General features: G+C 52.2%; 1 protein-coding gene across 8 annotated transcripts in view; it reads right to left on the bottom strand.

Moving 5' to 3' along the window:
• The window catches only part of Pkd1 (polycystin 1, transient receptor potential channel interacting), a 47950-nt gene that overhangs the window by 2039 nt on the left and 25417 nt on the right, over positions 1 to 20494 (bottom strand). For 4 of the 8 annotated variants that reach the window (XM_063268414.1, NM_001414013.1, XM_063268416.1 and 1 more), the window contains 29 exons: positions 16566 to 20188; positions 16238 to 16387; positions 15126 to 15269; positions 14759 to 15038; positions 14476 to 14689; positions 14247 to 14406; positions 13811 to 13963; positions 12904 to 13048; positions 12195 to 12815; positions 11745 to 11901; positions 11308 to 11560; positions 10993 to 11188; positions 7884 to 8054; positions 7665 to 7808; positions 7347 to 7557; positions 7133 to 7259; positions 6420 to 6533; positions 6263 to 6312; positions 5876 to 6060; positions 5689 to 5782; positions 3289 to 3407; positions 3009 to 3211; positions 2745 to 2939; positions 2222 to 2361; positions 1595 to 1707; positions 1089 to 1230; positions 837 to 962; positions 464 to 638; positions 59 to 349 (listed from right to left, as the gene is read on the bottom strand). In XM_063268414.1, the coding sequence (XP_063124484.1) occupies positions 59 to 349; positions 464 to 638; positions 837 to 962; positions 1089 to 1230; positions 1595 to 1707; positions 2222 to 2361; positions 2745 to 2939; positions 3009 to 3211; positions 3289 to 3407; positions 5689 to 5782; positions 5876 to 6060; positions 6263 to 6312; positions 6420 to 6533; positions 7133 to 7259; positions 7347 to 7557; positions 7665 to 7808; positions 7884 to 8054; positions 10993 to 11188; positions 11308 to 11560; positions 11745 to 11901; positions 12195 to 12815; positions 12904 to 13048; positions 13811 to 13963; positions 14247 to 14406; positions 14476 to 14689; positions 14759 to 15038; positions 15126 to 15269; positions 16238 to 16387; positions 16566 to 20188 (8696 nt within the window). Of the gene's footprint in view, positions 1 to 58; positions 350 to 463; positions 639 to 836; positions 963 to 1088; positions 1231 to 1594; positions 1708 to 2221; positions 2362 to 2744; positions 2940 to 3008; positions 3212 to 3288; positions 3408 to 5661; positions 5783 to 5875; positions 6061 to 6262; positions 6313 to 6419; positions 6534 to 7132; positions 7260 to 7346; positions 7558 to 7664; positions 7809 to 7883; positions 8055 to 10992; positions 11189 to 11307; positions 11561 to 11744; positions 11902 to 12194; positions 12816 to 12903; positions 13049 to 13810; positions 13964 to 14246; positions 14407 to 14475; positions 14690 to 14758; positions 15039 to 15125; positions 15270 to 16237; positions 16388 to 16565; positions 20189 to 20494 lie in introns of those variants that run through there. The other 4 variants (XM_008767539.4, XM_008767540.4, XM_063268415.1 and 1 more) reach the window with 4 other exon arrangements.

The raw sequence follows: 20494 nt of genomic DNA, 5'->3' as shown, positions 1-20494 counted from the left end.
TCCCCAGGCCATGGAGTCCGGTCCTAGTCATGCACCAGGCTGCACCTCTTGCCCTCACCTTGACCAAAAGCAGGAAGAGAAGTGAAGCTGCCAGTCCACGAGCCACAGAGCCCAGCTGAGCCACTTGGTCAAAGCTAGTGAAGTGGTGTGGATGGTCGTGCACAAAACGGGTCCATTGGCGGTCAGCAATGCCCAGCTGGGCCAGGCGTACCAGTCCTGTGGCTGCCGTCAACATCACCAGAAGCCACCGCGCCCAGGCCTCAGGCCTTGCTGTGCGTGCACACCCCTCTCTGCGCCAGGTATGCACCTCAGCCACGGAGAAGTATAAGGCAAAGAGCAGCAAGCACACCTGGGACGGGCATGAGCAGGGTTGAGAGGAGATACATGAGGGTGTTGTCCAGTGTTCAGATCCCCATGGGGGCATGATCAGGGTTCTCAGGAGATGTCAAGGGGAAGGGCATACCGAGGTGAGTAGTGGCAGAGACAGGCCGGTGCTGAGTCGCCGTAATGCAAATGGGCGGACACTGAAGGCAGCCAGTGCATGGCCGGCTACAGGGAACTCGAGGCGCAGTGTAACAGCAGCATGTAGCCCCACAGCAGGGCTGTAGCGGGTGAGTTCTACGAACACTGCACGGCTCCTGCATGGAGGATGCTGTCAGCACAAGGGGCCATGTGTACAGGAGCATTGGATACAGGATGGGAAGTGGCTATGGTTTAATCACCAGTTACAAAGGGGGCATGGGGGGGGGCGGGGCACAGAGGACTCAGGGCTAGGCATGGGGACAGCTGGCTAGAAGTGAGGCTCAGAGGCCTGCCATTCCCCACTCAGCACCCACCTGCTGTCAAGCCAGTTGTGCAGCTGCAGGAAACCCAGCCGGGCACGGCTCTCCTCCAGACTTAGTCCTAACTCCTGTATGTAGCCCCCACTGTCATACACTGCACAGTAGCCCCAGTACCAGGCGCTGTGGAGACAGGGCAGGGTTGGAAACTCTCTAGTTTTGAGAGTAACTGATAGGCCCCGAGGGGGCCAGAAGATCCTCTGGAGAACTCCCCTTACCCCGGTGGGCTTCAGGCTCTTTTCTACTCACCCCAGCAGGTCCGGGGCAGAGTAAGCCCATGTCTCAGAGCCATTTTGCACCACACTCTGCCAGCCAATGCCATAGTCACTGGTGCTCAAACTTCCTGTGGCTGAACACATGTGCTCTGAGCTAGAAGGGTCTGGACAGAATGCTAGAAAGCAGAGGGCTGGGACTCAGGACATACTATACATAACCCAATGGGTGACTCACTGTTCAACTCGGTTGTGCCCCTGAGCTGTGACCTCCCCAAATCTCTTAGCCTCCCATACAGCAAACATTATGATGTTATAAAAAAGCAACAGAGGGGGTTGGGGATTTAGCTCAGTGGTAAAGCGCTTGCCTAGCAAGCGCAAGGCCCTGGGTTCGGTCCCCAGCTCCGAAAAAAAGAACAACAACAAAAAAAAAAAAAAAAGCAACGGAGGAAAACCATCCAGTTAAGCAGAGTTCAAACTGCCCAACTGCGGTTGCTAAGGAAGCAGCAGGATGATCAGCATGGACCACCATCCCCAGCTCACCTTCCTGCAGCCGCACCTGCCGTAGCCGTGGAGGCCCCAGCTCAGGGCTAGACTGGTTCCCATGGACGTAGGGCAAGAGCACATGTGACATCCATGGCCAGAACTCATCAGACCTGCCAACAATAGTCCATCACTGAGATCAAGGCTGTCAGGGTCCAGGAAGTGCTGCTGTAGCAGCCGGAAGGGATGATGCTGGCCCGTGTTCCCTACTCTCGGACTGCTGGATTTGGGGCAGATAACTTTATCCTGATATTTTGCTGGGTACCACAGAAGACTAAGCAGTGTTCCAATTCTCTACCCACTGGGTAGCCTAGCATGTTTCTGGTTCTAACCATCAAACAGTGAATGTCCAGTCTTTTGCTTATCTGGGCCACACAGGGGTTGTATGACATTGTGACATGTTGTTGTCTATAAAGGTCATGCTTGAGAACCATACAACTGAGGACTCATTCATAGCTACCCAGGATGATTTGTGGCTCATGAACTGTAGGACACCCTTGACTCTACACACTTCCAAATGATCCCTACAGGGTGGGGTGGACTAAAGACCAAACAAAAGTGGGCCTTGGTGGGCATCGGTGCCACCTTGGCCCAGTGTATAAGTGTATGTGTCCTGAATGTCCCTACCGGGTGATGGCCAGAAAGGCTTGACTGTCCAGCTCCTGCTTGATGGCACTCTGCAGGCGATAGGCGTGACCATGGCAAGAAGCATCCCCATAGTTGGCCAGCAGCGTCACCAACAAGAAAAGCATGTACACCAAGAGGCTCTGGGGACAGGGAGAGATGGCTCTGACCAGCTGATCCCATCCCACAGGGCTAGGGCAGGGTACCTTTAGTGGCGGGTGCAGGGACGGCAGGGGTGGCGGTGGGGTGTCAAGTCTGAGTTAAGGAATGGCAGCATAGTCCTACATTCCTATGGCTAATGCTCCTCTTGGGGGAAGACACACACACAGGCCGTGAACTAAAATAAAATGGCTGTGCCCAGCGCCCTCTAGGCTAGGTGTGGCAGGACCCTGAGATGTACATTAGCACAGAGAGGGGGCAGCAGGTAATGGGAGGACAGGAGGTGCAAAACACTGACTGTCCACTGGAGGTCAGGAGCAAGGCAAACAACGGGAGCCAAGGTGGTGCTGCGGTGGCCAGGGCTTACCTTTAACATGTCATGGAGCCTCTTGACCTTGCGGGCTTCCTCCTTTGCCAAGAAGAGTGCAAAACCATGTGGGGGCCGCACCCGGGGCACACGCTCACTTACAGGCGTTACCGCGGGACTCTCTACCAGAGTGTCATCTTCATCAGGGTGTAGCCGCTTGGCTACCAGTGAGAAGTAGAGCGCTTCCAGCAGGACCTGCAGTGGCAGTGCGGTCAGCTGGCAGGCATGAAACCGGCAGTCCCTCCCCTCCAGGAGCCCTCTCACCTTAAGGGGCTCCCAGCCAAGGAATGAGGCCAGGAAGCTGGAGCTGCTTGAGAGAAGCCACATGACACTCACGCTGGGAGGGAAGCTGGCACCAATCCACCCTGAAACTGCTACAGCCACAGCTACCAAGAGTAGGCTGAGCCCATGGGCCAGCGGGGCGCACCAGGTAGGCAGCAGCCTCTTCCGAAGACCTTCCACCAGCCCTGGAGACACACAGACAACTGCATGGCTGCCAGCCCAGGAAGGCCTGGAAGGGATGTCCTGCTCTGTGTGGGTGTACCTGTCCTGGAAAGCCTTGTCACCGGGGACTGTTCCCAAGTCAGGCCCATGCTGGGTGGTCTCTTCTCCCCCATTGTCTGCAGTATCAGAGTTTCTGTTTTCTCCCCAGGAGCACTGGACCTGGGCACAGGAAGGGGCCATGAGTTTTGTGCATCCTCCAAGGAGGCAGCAGCAGTGGTCTGAGTGATACGCATCATCTAGGAACCGCTGCTTCAGCACCCTTGAGTCCTGAACCAGGCAATGTGTTGCTGGGCTGCAGGACACTACAGTCCTTCTTCTTGCTTTCTGTATATAAACCCACTTCCCAGGGCCAACTAAGGGAATACTAAGTCTGTATCTTGCATGTTCTGTCCTGGCATGAAGGGAGTAGCCCTTCTCCAAGCTCACGCCAGCCACACAGGACTATGTTCTAAACCTCTCACGCACTCTCCAAGCCCTGCCCTGTAGAATGCTGCAGAGACGCATACCCTGTGTGGTTTGTGTTTTAAAAGTCAGTCTTGCCTGCACAGTGAGCTCCAATTCAGCCAATACATAGTGAGACTCTGTTTCAAAAACAAACAAACAAGAAAGCAAGGCTAAAAGGGCAGAAAGAAGACATGAGACGCCATGTTGTCTGAGGGAAAGTTCCCATACTTTATGGCGCTTTCTGTGTCCAAGGGCTCTGAATTACATGGTCCACACTAACTGTTCACCTTCCACTGAGCCTAATGTCTCTGGATCTGTGTGTGCCACTTAATGAGCAAGGTTTATCAAGGCAAGCACCCACAGACCAGCGAACAAATGGAAATGCCTTTTCTTTAAATTGACTTTGCTAAACATAAAAGTCATAGAGCATTTATCTAATATCAGCCTTCCCATCTAATGAGGAACAGGCACACTACTTCTTACTACTCTTGCTGTGGCTGTCTACAGAGGAACTGCAGAGACAAAGACTGTTACGATGCACAGCACAGAGCACCAGGTTCTCATCAGACTCAGTCAGCTGCAGGAGCAAGCTGTGCCCGTCGGTGTTCAGTCAGTCACCAGGTACAGAGCCACTCTCAACCGAATGCCAAAGTCCTGGGGAATGCTGGCTAGCACTGCCCGCCATCCCAACTGTGAGGCTGAGATGGGGACAACTGGAGGTTGCCAGGAGACTGACTGTCCTTATAAGCACAGAACGCAAGGTAATGTGTGGTACAGCAAGAACATGAGGGAGCCACAAAAACAGGGTCAGAGAACTAGAGTTTGTCCAGAGCCCAGAGAGCAGGTCCTACAACGATCCAGGCAGAAGAGGTCATGAGATGGAAGGTACAGCTGGGAACACACGAGTCCCTGCATTTGGAAAGAAGCTCAGAGAATTTGTTAAAGAATGATGGCAAAGAGAGCCACAAAGTACAGACTCTTGTCTCAGTCACCTAGTAGGAATAGAATACCTCTGGGGGACTCAGCTCTGGGTTGACCCTGAGGAGCACAGATGTAGAAGCTTCAGGTAGGGAGCTGGGAGCCATGAGCAGTGATTCCCTAGGTCACTAGTTTCTCCAGGCCATGGTCAAGTCATTCAGAGGAGTCTCCCTCTCTACATTCTGGTACAGTTCATACATCACTAATTTCTGGTGTCTGAAATTAGGAAGCTGGAGAGATGCTTCAGTGGTTATGAGTACTGGCTGCTCTTCAGAGGTCCTGAGTTCAAATCCTAGCAGCCACAGGGTGGCTCACAACCATCTGTAATGGGATCTGATGCCCTCTTCTGGTGTGTCTGAAGACAGCTACAGTGTATGCACATACATAAAATAAATAAATAAATCTTAAAAGAAAAGAAAAAAGAAAGAAATTTAGAATGAGCCAGGTGGTGGCAGTGCATGTCTTTAATCCCAGCACTCAGGAGACAGAGGCTGGTAGACCTGTGTAAGTTCCAGGCCAGCCTGATCTACAGGGTGAGTTCCAGAACAGTTAGGTCTACACAAAGAAACACTGTTTCGAAAAACAAAAACAAACAAAAATTTTAAACAAAAATATAGATGTTGAAATAGATACAGATGAGAAAAAGAATGTATAATGCTATGTGAATTCTTGTCACTGAATCAAGAAAACCAAGAAACTTGTTAATTCTTAAGCACTCAAATAATCATAAGTGAAAATGAATGTTTCCATGATTTCTCAATTTTGACTCCAAAATCAAAGTTCCTTTACAGATGTGCAGTAAGACCTTGCCTCAAAATACAAACCAAAATATCTTCCCAGACCAAGCCCCTGAGGCGTGTGCTGGTCACCTCACCGTTTCTCAAATACCCCATGCCTGCAGCCAAACAACACAGGCACAGTCCAGCAGTCAGGGCCTCACCTTCCCGAGGCAGGCATAGGTCTCACCTCACAGCTGCACCAAACACCCTACCTCCTTCCAACCATGCCAGCCACTCACAGGCTAGTAAGCAGGTCTCTCTCTATGAGGGCATCCTGGGTAGGGTCCGGGTTGTTGGCCCCATCAGCCAGTACCTGATGGATCAGGTCTTCGTCTAGAGAAAACAAATCATGTTGAAGTGGCATGGCACTTGGTACCTTGAATTCCCCTAGAGCTTGGAAGCCATTCCTTCCCACCTCTGACTCACCTGAGGCTGACAAGTATTTGGCAGGCAAGGAAGGGCTAACCAGAGAGGCACCATCTTCCTCTGAGCCCAACATGCAGCCAGGCCTGCCCTGGGCCAATCGCTGCAGTGTGCTGCTCATAACAGATGGGTCACTGAGCAGGTCTGGCCAACTAAGGGTGCCCTCACTGGACGGCCAGCACACCAGGCTGTGGGCAACACAGACATAGTTACATGTACCTGACCCAAGTCTAGTTATACAAGCACAAGGAGCATCACACACAAGACACTCCAGTGATGGTACCCAGAGACTGCCAAAACAGGAAGAGGACACACACCCTACACCCTACCATGGCCTGCCAGGCAATGCTGACTTAGGCCAAAGCTCATAGCTTCTTCAGGCAGTCTCACCTTTTAGCATCTTCCAGAAACAAGTCATTCTTCACTTGCCCAGAAAAGGCCTGCTTGGAAGGAAAAAGCAGGTTAGTGTGGTCTGCAGCAGCAGAGATGACAGCCCAACCAGTCCTAACCAGCTCAGCCTGCCCTGAGTCCCTGGGGGAGCCTTCACCTCTGTGAGGCCAGAGAGTGTGAGGAGGGAGCTGTCTAGCACAGATGGGTCCAGGTAGCTGTCAACATCTAGGGCCTGCTGCCCTGTGGGTGTGGGGTTTTGGTCCCCAGACACCTGTGTGGAAAGAACAGTGATGTCAGTCTTCAATGGCTGCTAGAACTGGGCAGGAAGCCACTGGCCTGGCTTGTCTTTGTGACGATTCTCAATGACTGACTTGGGCTCTTTACTTGCGGTAGAGATCCTTGAAGGTTTTGTTTTTTGGATCAAAAAACAAAAACAAAAACAAAACAAGGTTTCTCTGTAGCCCTGGGTGTCCTGGAGCTTGCTCTATAGACCAGGCTGGCCTTGAACTCAAAGATCCACCTGCCTCTGGGATTATAGGTGTGTTGTGTGGCCACCTTGAGTTCTTTTTGAAGTGACTTTGGCAGTTTGTGTCTTTCTAGCAATCAACTGCTTCTTCTATACTCCCTGGTGTATGGCTGCTCATGGGATTTGCTTCTAGCCCCGTCCTTCTCTGGAGGGACCAAGATGCATCCTCTAGTTCACACTTTGGTAATTTGAATCTCTTCCCTTTAGTCGATCAGCTGATGGCTGATCAGTTCTGTCTAGCCTTTCAAAGAAATCATTTTGGTTTCTGGACTTGCTTCTCTGGCTGCCACCAACAACACAAAGCACAGGTGACCTCAGAGTGCTGAGGCCCTGACTCAGCCCACCTTACTCCGGGACATCCGGAAGAGGAACAGGACAGCCAGGTAGACAGGGTAGACTACAACACTGGACACAAGGCCAATGGCAACTGTGTCAACACTTGGTGACATCAGACTGGACACGGGCCCCATGCTGAGGTGAGAGAGAAAAGAATGAATGAGTTAGAGAGAAGAGTAGGAGGACGTCAGCCAGGGGACCACCAAACCTCACAAGACCTACCTGTAGGTGGTATCTCCCACAACTCCATACCACACAGCATTGGCAGCCAGGAAGAGGCAGAGGAGGAGGACACAGCAGGTAACCCTCTGGACTCTAGTAAAGCGGCTACGAGGTGGCCTGTCCCATATGGAGAGCCAGATGTGCTTGTCAAAGAAGCCTCTCTGGAGTTCAGCCACCAGGAGCCGCTGAAACTGCCACAAGGCAGCTTCATCTGGGAAGATTTAGGAGGGTTACAGCAGGGAAGCAGTGAACCGCCCGTCACTGTGTCACTGTCATGCCCCTCCGCCCTGTCTCCGCCCCAGCAGGTGGTGGCCTTACTTGCTGCAAGCACCTCCTTCTCCACGAGGCCCCCGTTGGCCTCAGTCTCCACAGACAGCCAGTCATTGACCAAAAAGAAGGTGCTGCGGGCGCTCTGCAGATCCCGGACGATGATGTGCTGCAGGAACCAGGCAGGGCTGAGTCCTGTGGAGAAAAGCACCTCAGTGAGGACTGAAGCAGGCTGGGGGATGCAGGGGTGGCACCAGATGTCACCCAGACCTTTGTTGTCATGCCACACTCGGATCTTCCAAACGCTGCCCAGGCTCTGCGGGGTGGCAATCTGGAAGATGTCCAGGCTGTTTCGATGAAAGGCTCTATCCCCATCTAAGTGTCGGTGACCACTACGGTTGTCCTCTCCGTACAACATGATGCCGACGTGAGCCGTGGTACCTAAAAAGCAGAGAACTCTGGTGTGCTACTCATTCTATACAAAACGTGTATGGCTCATCCTGTTTGCCAAGAAAACAGGCAGCCCTTAGCTTTAAACAGGTTTAAAAATTTTTACTTTTATAGTAATGCAGATTGAACCCAAGGCTCTGTACTACAGGCAATGCCTTTTCTCAGAGGTCCATCCCTAGCTATTTTAAAAACATTTTATTTAAATACAGAATTTGACTAAGTTGCCCAAACAAGCCTGAATTTGTGATCCCTCTGCCTCAGCCTCCCAAGTAGCTGGGATTACAGGTCTACACCACCAGGTCCAGCATGCATAGTTCAAATAGACACAAATCTCAATTTCCTAAATTTGTTAACAAACACCAAACACACAGCAGCATGGCTTCCAGCAGCCAGGACTATAGACCTTGGCAGTCTATCAAGTGATAGGATACACATCATAGCAGTAACCAGGCCTTCTCACACTTCAGTCACACAGACTCCTGCTAGGGAGTCTCCTTTTCTCTACAGATGAACCCAACTTTTAACCCTGGGCACTCAGAAGAGAAAACCAGTAGCAACAATGAAGCATGGCATGCCAAAGAAATAAGCTGGCAGGGTTGGGGTGCCCAGGGCACAGTGGTTCAGCAGCAGGAAGTCCTGAGTCCAGCTCAAGCGCGTGCGCGCACGCGCGCGCACACACACACACACACACACACACACACGCACGCCATGAGTGAAAATGCAACACAGGAAATAAAATTAGAATAAAAAATAAACAAAGTTGTTGGAGTAAAAGCTCTTGCATTGGACTTTATCAGAAAAGAGACTTTCCAAGTAAACAATGGAAGTTGTCAAGAGTGGTGTTTCAGTAAAAGGTTGTTGAAGCTTCCCGAAGAGCTCTCAGGGACAAATCATCTCATTCACAGCAAACAGAAAATGTTGAAAGTCAATCTGGACTTGAACTGTGTCACTTGACAGAGCCTACTCTTTGCCTCCGAAGTCACTGCAGAAGCTGCACTCACAATATTTGAAGATTCCAAAAGCAAGCCAGGTGCCTTCTCTTCCAGGGTGTGTCTGTGTCTGTGTCTTTGGAATAGGGCCTCACTATGAAGCCCAACCTTGTGAACTTTCCCCCTAAGACAGGTCTCTGTATCCCTGGCTGTCCCAGAACTTGCTCTGCAGACCAGGCAGCCTCAAACTCAGAGATCCACCTGCTTCTGTGTCCCAAGTGCTGGGATTGAAGTGCACCACCACTGTCCAGCCAGGAGTGTGAATTGTAAGTGAAATAATGGGGAAATATTAATATCCTTAATACCTTTGATTCAAAACAAAACCAAACAACTTATACACAAAAATCCAGGGCCGGCCCATTCATCATCAGAGCGGCTTCCCCAGCAGCTGACGGGAGCAGACACAGAGACCCACAGCCAGACATTAGGCAGAGCTCAGGAAACCCTGAGGAGGAAGAGGAGGGGGAGGAAGGACCCCTTTCCTCCCACTAGGATGTCACACCCAGCCATGATATGAGGTGTGCCTTGTCCTACTATATCTTATACCATGTTCAGCTGATATGCTTGGCAGGCTTGCTTTTTTCTGACAGGAAATGGAGGAACAGTGGATGTGAGGGAGAGGGTAGGTGGAGGGATAACTGGGAGGAGTGGAGGAGTGGAGGGAAGGGAGGCTGCAGTCCGGATGTATTGTACAAGAGAAAAAAAAAGCAAAACTCCACTTATTTTGGGAGGCATTTGTGTCTCGGCTTACTTATGGCGGTCAGAGGGTAACTTGCAGGATGGTTCTTTCCATCATGTGGATTCCCAGAAAGTGAGCCCAGTTTTGGTGAAAGCGCCTTTACAATGCATTTCTTTCAGTCTACCCAAACAGTGAGCTTTTACTTAGCATTATTTTTTAAACTTTTTTTCCAAAATTTTGAGGCAGGATCTTACTGTTTAACTCTGGCTGGACTGAAACTTGCTATATAATCAGGCTGGTCTCAAATTTATAGAGTCCCATCTGCCTCTGTCTCCTGTCTGCTGGGATTAAAGGCATGTGGCACCATACCCAGCTAAATACCTTGATTTGAATTTTTTGTTTTGTTTGTTTTTGAGACAGGGTTTCTATGTAGCCCTGGCTATCCTGGAACTCACTCTGTAGACCAGGCTGACCTCGAACTCAGAGATCCTCCTGCCTCTGCCTCCTGAGTGCTGAGTTTAAAGGGGTGTGCCACCACTGGCAGCTAGCACCTTGGGTGTTTTGTTTTGTTTTGTTACTGCATTTTACTTCACTTGTACAAACTACAGTGCACATGTGAAGGTCAGAGAATTAACCATAGGGTCTGTTCTCTTTTGTCAGCTTATGGAGCCTAGGAATCAAACTCGGGTTGCCAGGTTTGATGGCGAGTGCCTTCGCCTGCTGAGCCATCTCTGCAGCCCCACAGTGAGCGCTAGTGTTAATAATGAGCATCAGCTGGCACGGACTTAATCGCAGCACTCACTCCAACCCACAGCAGAGACCTGTGAGGCCAGCCGGTCTGCACAGGGAGCCCACCCCCGCCCAGCCATAGAGAGGAGACATGCAGGCAGGGCTGCAGCTGCAGCAGTGCGGGCTGAACTCGTGTGCGGCTGCTCTGCAGCATGAGGAGCACTTACGTGGCTTCTGGACCTGCTGTCTTTCCAGGAAAGACAGATGAATGTAAGTTCCTTCGCATTTGTGAGTGCTGTGGATGAAGCCCAGGGCCTTGCACATCCTAGGTCACTGTTCTGTCACTGAGCTATACCCACAATTTGTATTTGTTGTTTTCTCATCTCTAAGATTTGTCCTTATTTACTTGAGTACTGAGCACTTGTTTTGTGACACCAGTCTCCATAATCATGACAGGGTCCAGGATCAAGGCTGGAGGGTCTAGACCAGGGTTGACTCCATGTCCCCATGCAACCACCACCCCTCTCCTTACCTGAACCTCGGCTCCAGCCGGTCTTAACAAGTATTTCATATTTGAAGCGGCCCCCCTTCCCACAGAATGGGATGACACGGACCCGGCTAACATCCAGCTGGTCTAGCTTGCGCAGGATCATAGCCATGATCACATAGGTCACCAGGCATATGACACACGTCAGGAGGACAATGTAGTTAATGCTTACAGATGGTTCCTGGGAAGAGAGAGTCATCAGGTACAGGTTGCTTCAGCTCATGCTCCTCTGGTTTCTAAGGATAGAATCAGGAGACCCTCTCAATATGAAAAGGATCCAGGAGCAGGGGCATTACTCACAGGGAAGATGAACTGGACATGGCTGGGAGGCACAAAAAGGCTGGCACCAAAGGCAGTGAGGTGTCGAGTGAGGCAGACAGCCTGGCTGGGTGAGGTCTCCTCCAGGGGCACAATGCCCTCGGTTCTCCACATCATAGCCTCCTCGCTGAAGTACTGGCACAGGGATGTATAGAGGCCCACAGACACCTCCAGTGCAGACCAGTGGAAGTGGCTGGTCAGGTTCAGGTAGTAACTCCTGCCCAAGGTCCCTGTGCTGTAAGGGACAGGGCAGTGTCACAGCCAGACTGATTGCCAGATGCCATGGCCAGCCTTCCCGTTGCCCTGGTTCCATAAGGTCCACACACCCGGGGCTAATGTGGGCCAAGTCGCATTCACCCTCTGCCACCTCCTTGCACTCTCCCCCGCCCATTGCTGTGGTTCTGGTGGGAGGCACTCACCCTGGGGCAATGAAGAAGGTGTAGGGCCTGTGATCAGCTCCCTCCAGCACCTCCAGGCTGATCCTCCTACTAGCCGAGCAGTTGTACTCGTTGGGCTGGGACACTGAGTGCAAGTACACAGCCAAATAGGGCTCACGCTCCTCAGACAGATAGCGCGCTGGAGGCAATATACACAGTATCAGACAGCCACCAAATTACCCTGAGGATACCCCACGAGTTGTTGCCATGGGGCTTAAGGGCCAGCTAGGCAGAGGACTACAGGAAATTCCGCGTGGAAGTCACACATGCTTCTCTGTGGCACAGGCATGTGGGATTCATGGAAAGGAAACTGAGTATTAGCTGAACCCCAGGACCAGTGACTGCAAACTGAATGCTGCCTGCACAGATACCCCTCCCCAGGACAAGGACGAAGAAAGGCAGGCAGGTCATGTGCCCACCCCTTACACTCACCGTTAAGCACTGTGTAAGTGATCCTGAGGTGCAGCCCAGCTTGAGGGTTGCTGTTGTCTGCAGTGACCACAGCACTGACTGAGGCCCGGGGCTGTACAATGGTAGAGCCCACAGGACTGTGGGAACTCTGGGCAGCCTGGTCTGAGTTGTTTGGCACCTTCACTGTGATGGCGCGCTCTGCAGCCAACTGCTCAATAGGGATCTGTGTGCCAGTCTGCGTCTGGAATGCCATAGATGCCACTTTGGTGGAGACAGTGTAGTTGCTGATGTAGCCAAAGGGAAAGGGGTTAGAGTCCACAAGGAGGATGAGCTGTACCACATCACTGAGGTCTGACAGGGCCCCGCTGAAGGCTTCGGGGATGGAGAAGTGGCAGCTGGGCCCCCAGGCTTTGCCATAGCACAGAAGGCTGAGTGGGTCTGCGCGCTTGCCCAGGGCCACAATCTCCTCGCCCGCAAGAGTCAGAGGCTCCTCATTGAGCACTCGGGAACGCATGAGGATACACATGAGGGCCGATGAGAGGTTGTAGGCCTTGGATGCCACCATCAGGGAGGGTGGCTCTGCCCCCAGCTCCAAGGGCTGTGGGCCCTGCATGTCCAAGCTGGCCAGATGGATGAGGTCACCTAGGACAGGCAAAGGAAGTAAGGATGTTAAGAAGAGGTGGTAAGAGCTGGAGGGGAGGTCAGGAGGGAGGAGGGGCAGCTCGTGCACCTGTGATATTGAGAATGCTGTCAGCAATGGTGGTGGGTGTCAAGGTGCCCTCAGTGGTTTCAGCTTGCAGGATACGCATCATGCCCTCCAGCTTCTGCAGCATCTTCTTTAGGCATGAGCGGCACATGAGCTCCCTGCTGGACACCTGCAAGGAAGATCAGCACAGCATCTAGATCCATCCACAGGGTGCAGACTCATGACATCCATGGGTTCCACCCCCACATAACTGAATGACTCTGCCCCATCATAGTGGCTGAGATTCAAGGCAGCTTCCTGCCTCTAATCCTGCACTGAGCATCTGCCTGGGTGGAAATCTTCTAGGCTTTTCCTGCTAAGACTTCTATGGTTCCTCCCAACTCCAAGATGAAGCCAAGTTCTTCCTGTGGCCTATATACTGCTCATCCCAACTATCTGTTCCATAGCTAAGTCAAGGCAGATGTCAAGGGCCTGGATAAGCTCATATCTAGATCTACTCAAAGGTACAGAAAGCCACATGCTGACAGTGACCTCTACGCAGAGCTCTCTCAATCTTTGTCCTCTGAGGACTTGACTGTTGTCATGGCCCCTGCCTTTCCCATCAGATATGGCCCACTTGGCTCACAAATCTACAGCTTGGAAAATTTATACCTCATAGGTTAGTAAGGCCATGTCAGGTAAACCTAGTTAAGTGGGGCATGACGACAGGCCTAATGAGAAGGCACACATGCCTGGACTACCTTTTCTATCAGGGGATACCCTAAAGTTATCAGGAGAGCATGTGAGCTCATACCGGAAGACAGCAGTGAGGATGCAGAAAACTGGCACAGGCTAGGAAGAACACCTAGTCTCGGAGCCCTTACACTGCACGTACGTGTACTCATGCACACAGGGCTGCACATGGTATAGAGGGCTGCATTATCGGTCTTACCATGCACTGGGCTAATGCAGCAGTGATCTGCTGGATGTCATCCACAGTGTTGACCCGCAGGGAGATCAGAGTCTCTGTGATGTTCTTACGCATTTGGGCTCGCAGCTGCTGCTCAAGGTTGGGCTCTGACACCATATCTGGGGCCTGCTCATACTGGAGGAGGCAGGGAACATAGGAGAACCATGAGAGGAAGGCAGGCCTCCCTGTAATATCTGGGAATCTAGAGTATAGTTATGAGGTGTGAGCAAGGATTTAAAGACCACAGTCAGGGGTTTCAGGACATGAGTTCTGTGGGTAAGGTGACCTTAGTAAGGGCCCAGTATGTAGTAGCGACTGAAGATAGGACTTGGCATTCCAAACCATTAGGCAACTTTACTGGTTTGAACCCAATTATGGAGCACGTGTGTGGGATCCTTTCCAGCCTGCACGCACTGACCTCGTTGAGCACAGTAATGAGAGCTAAAGAGTACTCGATGACGTGCTGAGGGTCAGCCTGCCTCAGGAGCCCAGGCAGCACACTGGCAGTCAGGCTGTGCAGCCAAGGTATGAGATCTGCAGGATTTCCACTGGGTTCTGGTAGGACAATGGTCAGAGACCTGGAGAGTGGAAGTAGACGGTAAGCAGTTGGTGGTCCACTTGTGTTCCCTCCCCAGGGTTCAGCTCACCTGTTGAGTGCAACAACCGAAGCACCCAGCTGGTCTTCCACAACCACAGTCAGGCTCACCACAAAAAGGGGCTGGAATCCAGGAGGCAAGACAGCCCCATAGGTGGAGAGACTACCCTTATAGATGCAGAAATCCTCGCAGTAGTTCTGATGACAGCGTTTCAGCCGCAGGGCATATACCAGTGGGGCTCCCCCATCTTCTGCGTCACGCCAGCCTATGGACAACAGCATCAGTACAGAGTCCAGGCCCATAGCAACAGCATCTCCAGGTAATCCACACTCACCTGTGCATTCGAAGTGAACCTTAGTGGTGAGGCCACGCACAGATTCCAATGGGAATAGGCGGCAGGAGCCTCCAAGTGGGGGGCGATTGGGCAAGAGGCGGATTGAGGCACAGCCCTCTTCTTCCCCCGAGTGGCCCAGCACAGTGAGTGTGAAGATGTAGCCCTCCCCATCATGCAGTGCACCCGGCCGCACTACCAGATGCATGCCGGTGCTGCCCGTGGATGTTGTATTCTCATTCAGCATCAGAGTCTTGTTGCTGAAGGTGCGAGCTGCCCAGCGCTGCATGGTGGAAGCATGGAGGGCACGGTGAGCGTGGTGTTCTGGATGCCTTCCCAGGACACTTGCCATCTAACAATGGCTACTCACCCCTTGCTTGGAGCCACTGCTGCAGTTGTGGCAGTGACCCTCCAAGTACACATAGGAACTGCGGCTCACTTCATACACTGCTTGTGCCTTGCAGGACACACACTCAAGGGACACAATGGGTACCCGCCCACTTCGGATCAGCACCTGGAAGGGACAAGCCTGTCATAGGAGGCTCCATACTCTGTGGAAGCTTCCTGGACCAGGTCACTTGGGTTTGGCCCAAATTCTAGGTTGTACCTCTGGGCTGGAGTGAGGTAAGTGAGCTAACAAGCAAAATGCAGAAACGCAAGTGAGTGCATCAGTCCAGGGCCTCGCTGGCCTGGCAGTAGTAGACGCATGGGCACCCACCAACAGAGACAAAACATCCAGGAAGTGAAGGTTAGTTATTTTTTGCATAGCTCTGTTCCAGAGATAGTAGTTGACCTGAGTGAGGCCTAGAATAGCTCAGGCAGGCAGGACTTACTGAGGGTCTTCTTCCTCAGAAGACTTTACTAGGTAGGTGGCTGAGAAGGCTTAGTGCTGGGGAAGGAAAGACAATCCCCTTCCGAGGCATTAGAATTGCCCAGTACCCCCACACACACTGGCAGGACTCATCAGCCTATAACATGGGACGTCCAGGGAAGAAGTTTGAAAGCATGAACTGGCTCACTGCCCCCAGAAGCAAGGCCAAGTTATGTGGACAGTTGGTGCTGCCTAGGTAGGCAAGGGTCTTACTTTCTCACTACTTGCCTTTCATGCTGGTAGCATAAAGTTCATTTTTTACAAACCAGGGTGCTTGTATGACTTAAGATTTTGTTTTGGTTTTTAGATACAGGTTATCATTGTGTTGGTGAAATCAGAACTCCCAGTCTTCCTGCCTCTGCTCTCAAAGTGCTGGGATTACATAAGTGCCACCATGTTAACCTGTCCTCTTAAATTTCACACTACTAAGCTGCTGTGTCCTGGATTTTCAGATAGAAGCAATGCTGAGTTTGATCATTTATCAAAATCAGCACTAGGTTATAGAGAACTCGCAGCCACAGGGGATACTACAGCTAGGAATGAAAAACACCAGGTTGAAACTGGTGCTGTCGTGGCATGAGGACACACTGGGAGGGTGGGGTGCAACCCACCGTCTGGTTGGTGGCTTCTTCCTTCCGGCCTGCTTTCCACACTATGAGGTTGAAGGTATATTCTACACCAGCTTCTAGGCGTTCCAGAGGGATGGTGACCACACTGCTCCCACGGGGCCCAAAGTTCAGAACACAGCCACCTGTCTCACTCTGTGACAGCAAATAAGGAAAATGAGGTACAAGATCATTAACCATCCTCAAAGCAGAACCTCGCTTAGAAAACCTCTTTTTATGCTGGGTTAAGACCCACACCAGGAATAAGGCAAGTGCTAGGCACTTAGTAGACATGAGGCAGGAGAACCCATCACCCTAAGTCCCTGTGGCTGACCTGTGTTGAAGCCACGCAGGCCCAATGGAAGTTGAGTGGTGTCTGGTCACCATCCTCCAGATTAGGGTCATAGGACTTGCTCCCATCCAGCACCAGGTCCTGTGTGTCTGACCATACCCGGTATGAGCCACCTTCAATGATGGGTACCAGACGCTCAGCAGCTACTGTCACGTTGGCCTGGATGCTCCGTGCCAATGGTGTGTCCCCAAATGAAACCACAAACACAAAGCAGTAGTGGCCCACGGGCAGTGCCAGCCGTGGCACCACCAGTTGGGGCCGGCTCACATCTACACCAGGCAGTACCATTTGAGTCATACGCCCTGGCCGTTGGCAACTGGTGGTACGATATACCTCCCATCGATACTCGGTCTGGTAGGAGACACAGTTGCGTAGATCAACATGGGCCTCCAAGTAGTTGCGCTGGGAACGCCGCATCAGCACCTGAAGAGGTAGCGCTACCTCCACTTCAGGCTCCCTGCAGGCCAGCACCTGCACAGTCACTGTGGCCTGTGCCACAAAAAAACTCACTAGGTTCGTAGCGTTCACCTCTACACGGTAGTCCCCAGGATGCAGGTAGTAGTGGTCAGTCCAGGATTCCTCTGTTTCCTGTACTGGAGTCCCATCCCCAAAGTCCCAGTGGTAGGTCACACGCCGGGGACTGGGACTTGTAGCAGCCTCAAACCTGGCTGAGCGGTTGGTAAAGCAGCGGCCACTTTGAAGTGTTACATACTGGATGATATCCTGGACTTCCACCACGAGCGTGAGGTTCACACCACCCAGTTCATTGAAGGCACGCACATGGATCTCCAGTATCCCTGCAGCCACAGGTGTGTAGGTGACATCACGGCCAGATAAAATGACCAAAGAGTCACCCTGAACCTTTTGCAAGGAGAAATACCAGGCATAGGCAACTCGGGAACCCCGCTGCACCCGAGCTGTGAAGTTCTTTTCAGTGCCTGTGGCCATGCCCGGCTCACAGCAGTTGGGTACCTGCAGTCCAACAATAGCCTCCAACACTAAGATGCGGACCTGTGCCTGGGCACGGCTCACGTGGTTCTCAGCCTGCACGCTCACCATATGGTCTCCAACCCGAAAGAAGCTGTGGGAGAAGTGGAGACTAGGGAGCACTTCAGGGATAGACCCGCCAACCTGAAGTCGGAAAGTAACAGCAGAGCCAGCTGCCAGCAAGATTTGAAAGTGGACTGGCTGCCCAGGCGCCACCACCTTGCTGCTGGCCCACAGCACTAGGTTCATGATGGGCTCCTCTACTGTGAGGTTGTACACGGCTGAGACCCAACTGACTGCATTGGAAGCATTAAGCCACAGAGAGAAGTGGCCGGCAGCAGGGAAGCGCACATCAATGTACTGGCTGTACTTACTACCACCTGGCAAGGTCCAGCACCAAGTTACATTGGTGCCTTCAGCCAGCTGACCCCAGAAGGGTACAGTGGAACCAGCTGCCACAAAGATGCTATCTGGCTCACTGGTTCTGATGCTCAGGCCACCCACAGGCGCCTGTACGGCCACTTCAATTGTGGCATTGACTGAGCCCAACTGGTTCTCGGCTGTGACTCTGACCAAGTGCAGGCCAGGTGCAGCAAAGGTATGGGTGGTGGATGGCATGGAGGTCTCCCTACTCAGCCCTTCCTCCAGGTACCAAGTGTAAACAACACCACTGCCACCAGCCAATTCAGCACCCAGGGTGAGGCTCGTGTTGACAGCAGCCGGATTGGGGGATGCAGATAGGATTAGACTCTCCACAGGCTCTACAAAGTCTATAGTACGGTTGGCTGAGGCACTGCCCAACATGTTAGTAGCTCTGAGATGGACATAGTAGGTGCTAGCTTTGAGTGCAGTGAGAGAAAAGCTCTTGCCACTGCTGATGAGGGTGGGGCCACCATCCTGCTGGGCTGTCCAGCTATAGGAGATGTTGGTGCCATCCCTAACTGCAGCCTGCAGCTGCAGTGTGTAGTTGGTAGGGAAGCAGCAGCCACCATCACCCCCCACCACCTGCAGCCCCTCGATGAGCTGCAGAACATAGATGAAGATGCTGTCCTGGGCAGAACCCACCTCATTCTCAGCTGTGACAATAATATTGAAGGTTCCCACAGAGCGGAAGGTGTAGGAAATGGTGGGGCCACCTGGAATGGGTGTGCATCTGTCACAGAGCACCCAGGAGTAATGCACATCACTGCCCACCTCCAACAAGGTACTAAAGCTCACACTGCCATTCAGAGGCACAACTGTGCGGCTGGCATTGATGGTGAGGCCCCGCACACGCTGCTTTACGGTGATGTTGAGTTGGGCCTCACTACGGCTCACCTCATTCCAGCCAGACACCCTGACAGTGAAGTCACCAGTGCTGCTGTAGATATGGGTGACCTCAGGGCCCTCGTGCTGGCTGCCATCTCCAAGTTCCCATAGGTAGGCAGCAGGGCTCCCGTTGCCCATGGCTGAGAACAGATAAGGCTGCTGCAGCTCTAACACATGGGAGCCGTTGATCCTGATGCCAGTGACTGACACGGGCTCCTGTACGTCCACAAAAGCCGAGTCATTGGTAGAGGAGATGTTGTTGGACACAGTGACTATCACCAAGTAGGAGCCTGGTTCTCGGTAGATAAATGTCACTTCAGAGCCCCCAGTCTGGGTGTGGATACTGTCTTCAGTGCCAAAGTCCCAGGTATATCGGTACGGGAATGGGGGCCAAGGATAGGCAACTAGCCAGGCTTCATCCCCCAGCTTCACAACCTGCCTCTCAGGCTGCAGGGTGACGTTACATATCTCAGGTTCCACACAGATGCTGGTAAAATAATGTGCCTTGTTCACATGACTTGACAAAACCAAGGCCAGTGGGAATATGCCACTCCGAGTGAAGTTATGTGTCACTGATGGATGCCCATGGACAGTCACATTGGAGGAGCCATCCCCAAAAGTCCAATCAAAGAGGTAATGGGCAGGGTCCCCAGTGACATGAGCCATGATCTGGGCACTGGGCTGTGTGGGGATGCAGGTCGAGGGCTCTATGCGTAACACCTCCAGGACAAACACTTGCACATGCAGGCTCTGGGACAAGTGGCCAGCAGGGCTGGTTGCTCCTACTGTCACTGTGAAGTTCTGGGCCCGCAGGTATACATGTTCTACTGTAGCCTCAGGGCCTGTGAATACTGTGCCATCTCCCATGTCAAATGTCCATGTAATGTTGTCACCTGACTCCACAGAAGCATTGACTACCATGGGGGCTCCCTGCTCCACAGATTGGTTCAAATACACAGTCAGGCCATGTAACTCCTGGAAGACACAGATGTCTACATGTGCTGCCACACTGCTCACTGTGTTGTTAACCTCCAAGCTGATTCTGTAAGTGCCCGTCATGCTGTAGGTGTGGTTGAGTACTGGCTGGCTCTGTATTAAGACAGGTGAGCCATCCCCAAAGTCCCACGTATACAGGACACCATCAGCTGAGGGCAGGGGGTATGGGAAAAAGGTGATGGGTTGGCCGGCTAACAGGACGTTGCTGCTCATGCCAATAGTCACATTGGGAAGAACAGTGCGCACGCTCACTGGCACCTGCTGCGTCAGATTCTCATAGGTGTTGGACACAGTGACGGTCAGGTTGTACTCACCTGTGGAGACAGCCCCAGTGAGACTTCACTCACAGAACCTCTACCAAGCACCTGTTACTGCATGGAGACAGTGTTCACACCCAAGCCATGTACGGGGCAGAGCACCCAAGAGTCCATAATGAGCAAGAAAATGGATAGAACCATTTCTGAGCACAACCGCATAAGGGTGAACATGGATTCAAATGCCAGCAGAAGCAGGAGTGAGAACATGGCCTGAGTATCACATGCCAAGTAGGGAGTGGGGCTGCTACAGTGTGCAGCCTCAGGTGGCTTTACAATAATTAAACAGTGACCCCATCTTACTCT

Source organism: Rattus norvegicus, chromosome 10, assembly GCF_036323735.1.
Source record: "Rattus norvegicus strain BN/NHsdMcwi chromosome 10, GRCr8, whole genome shotgun sequence".
Classification (NCBI taxonomy): domain Eukaryota; kingdom Metazoa; phylum Chordata; class Mammalia; order Rodentia; family Muridae; genus Rattus; species Rattus norvegicus.
This window is presented reverse-complemented; position numbering and strand designations above follow the sequence as displayed.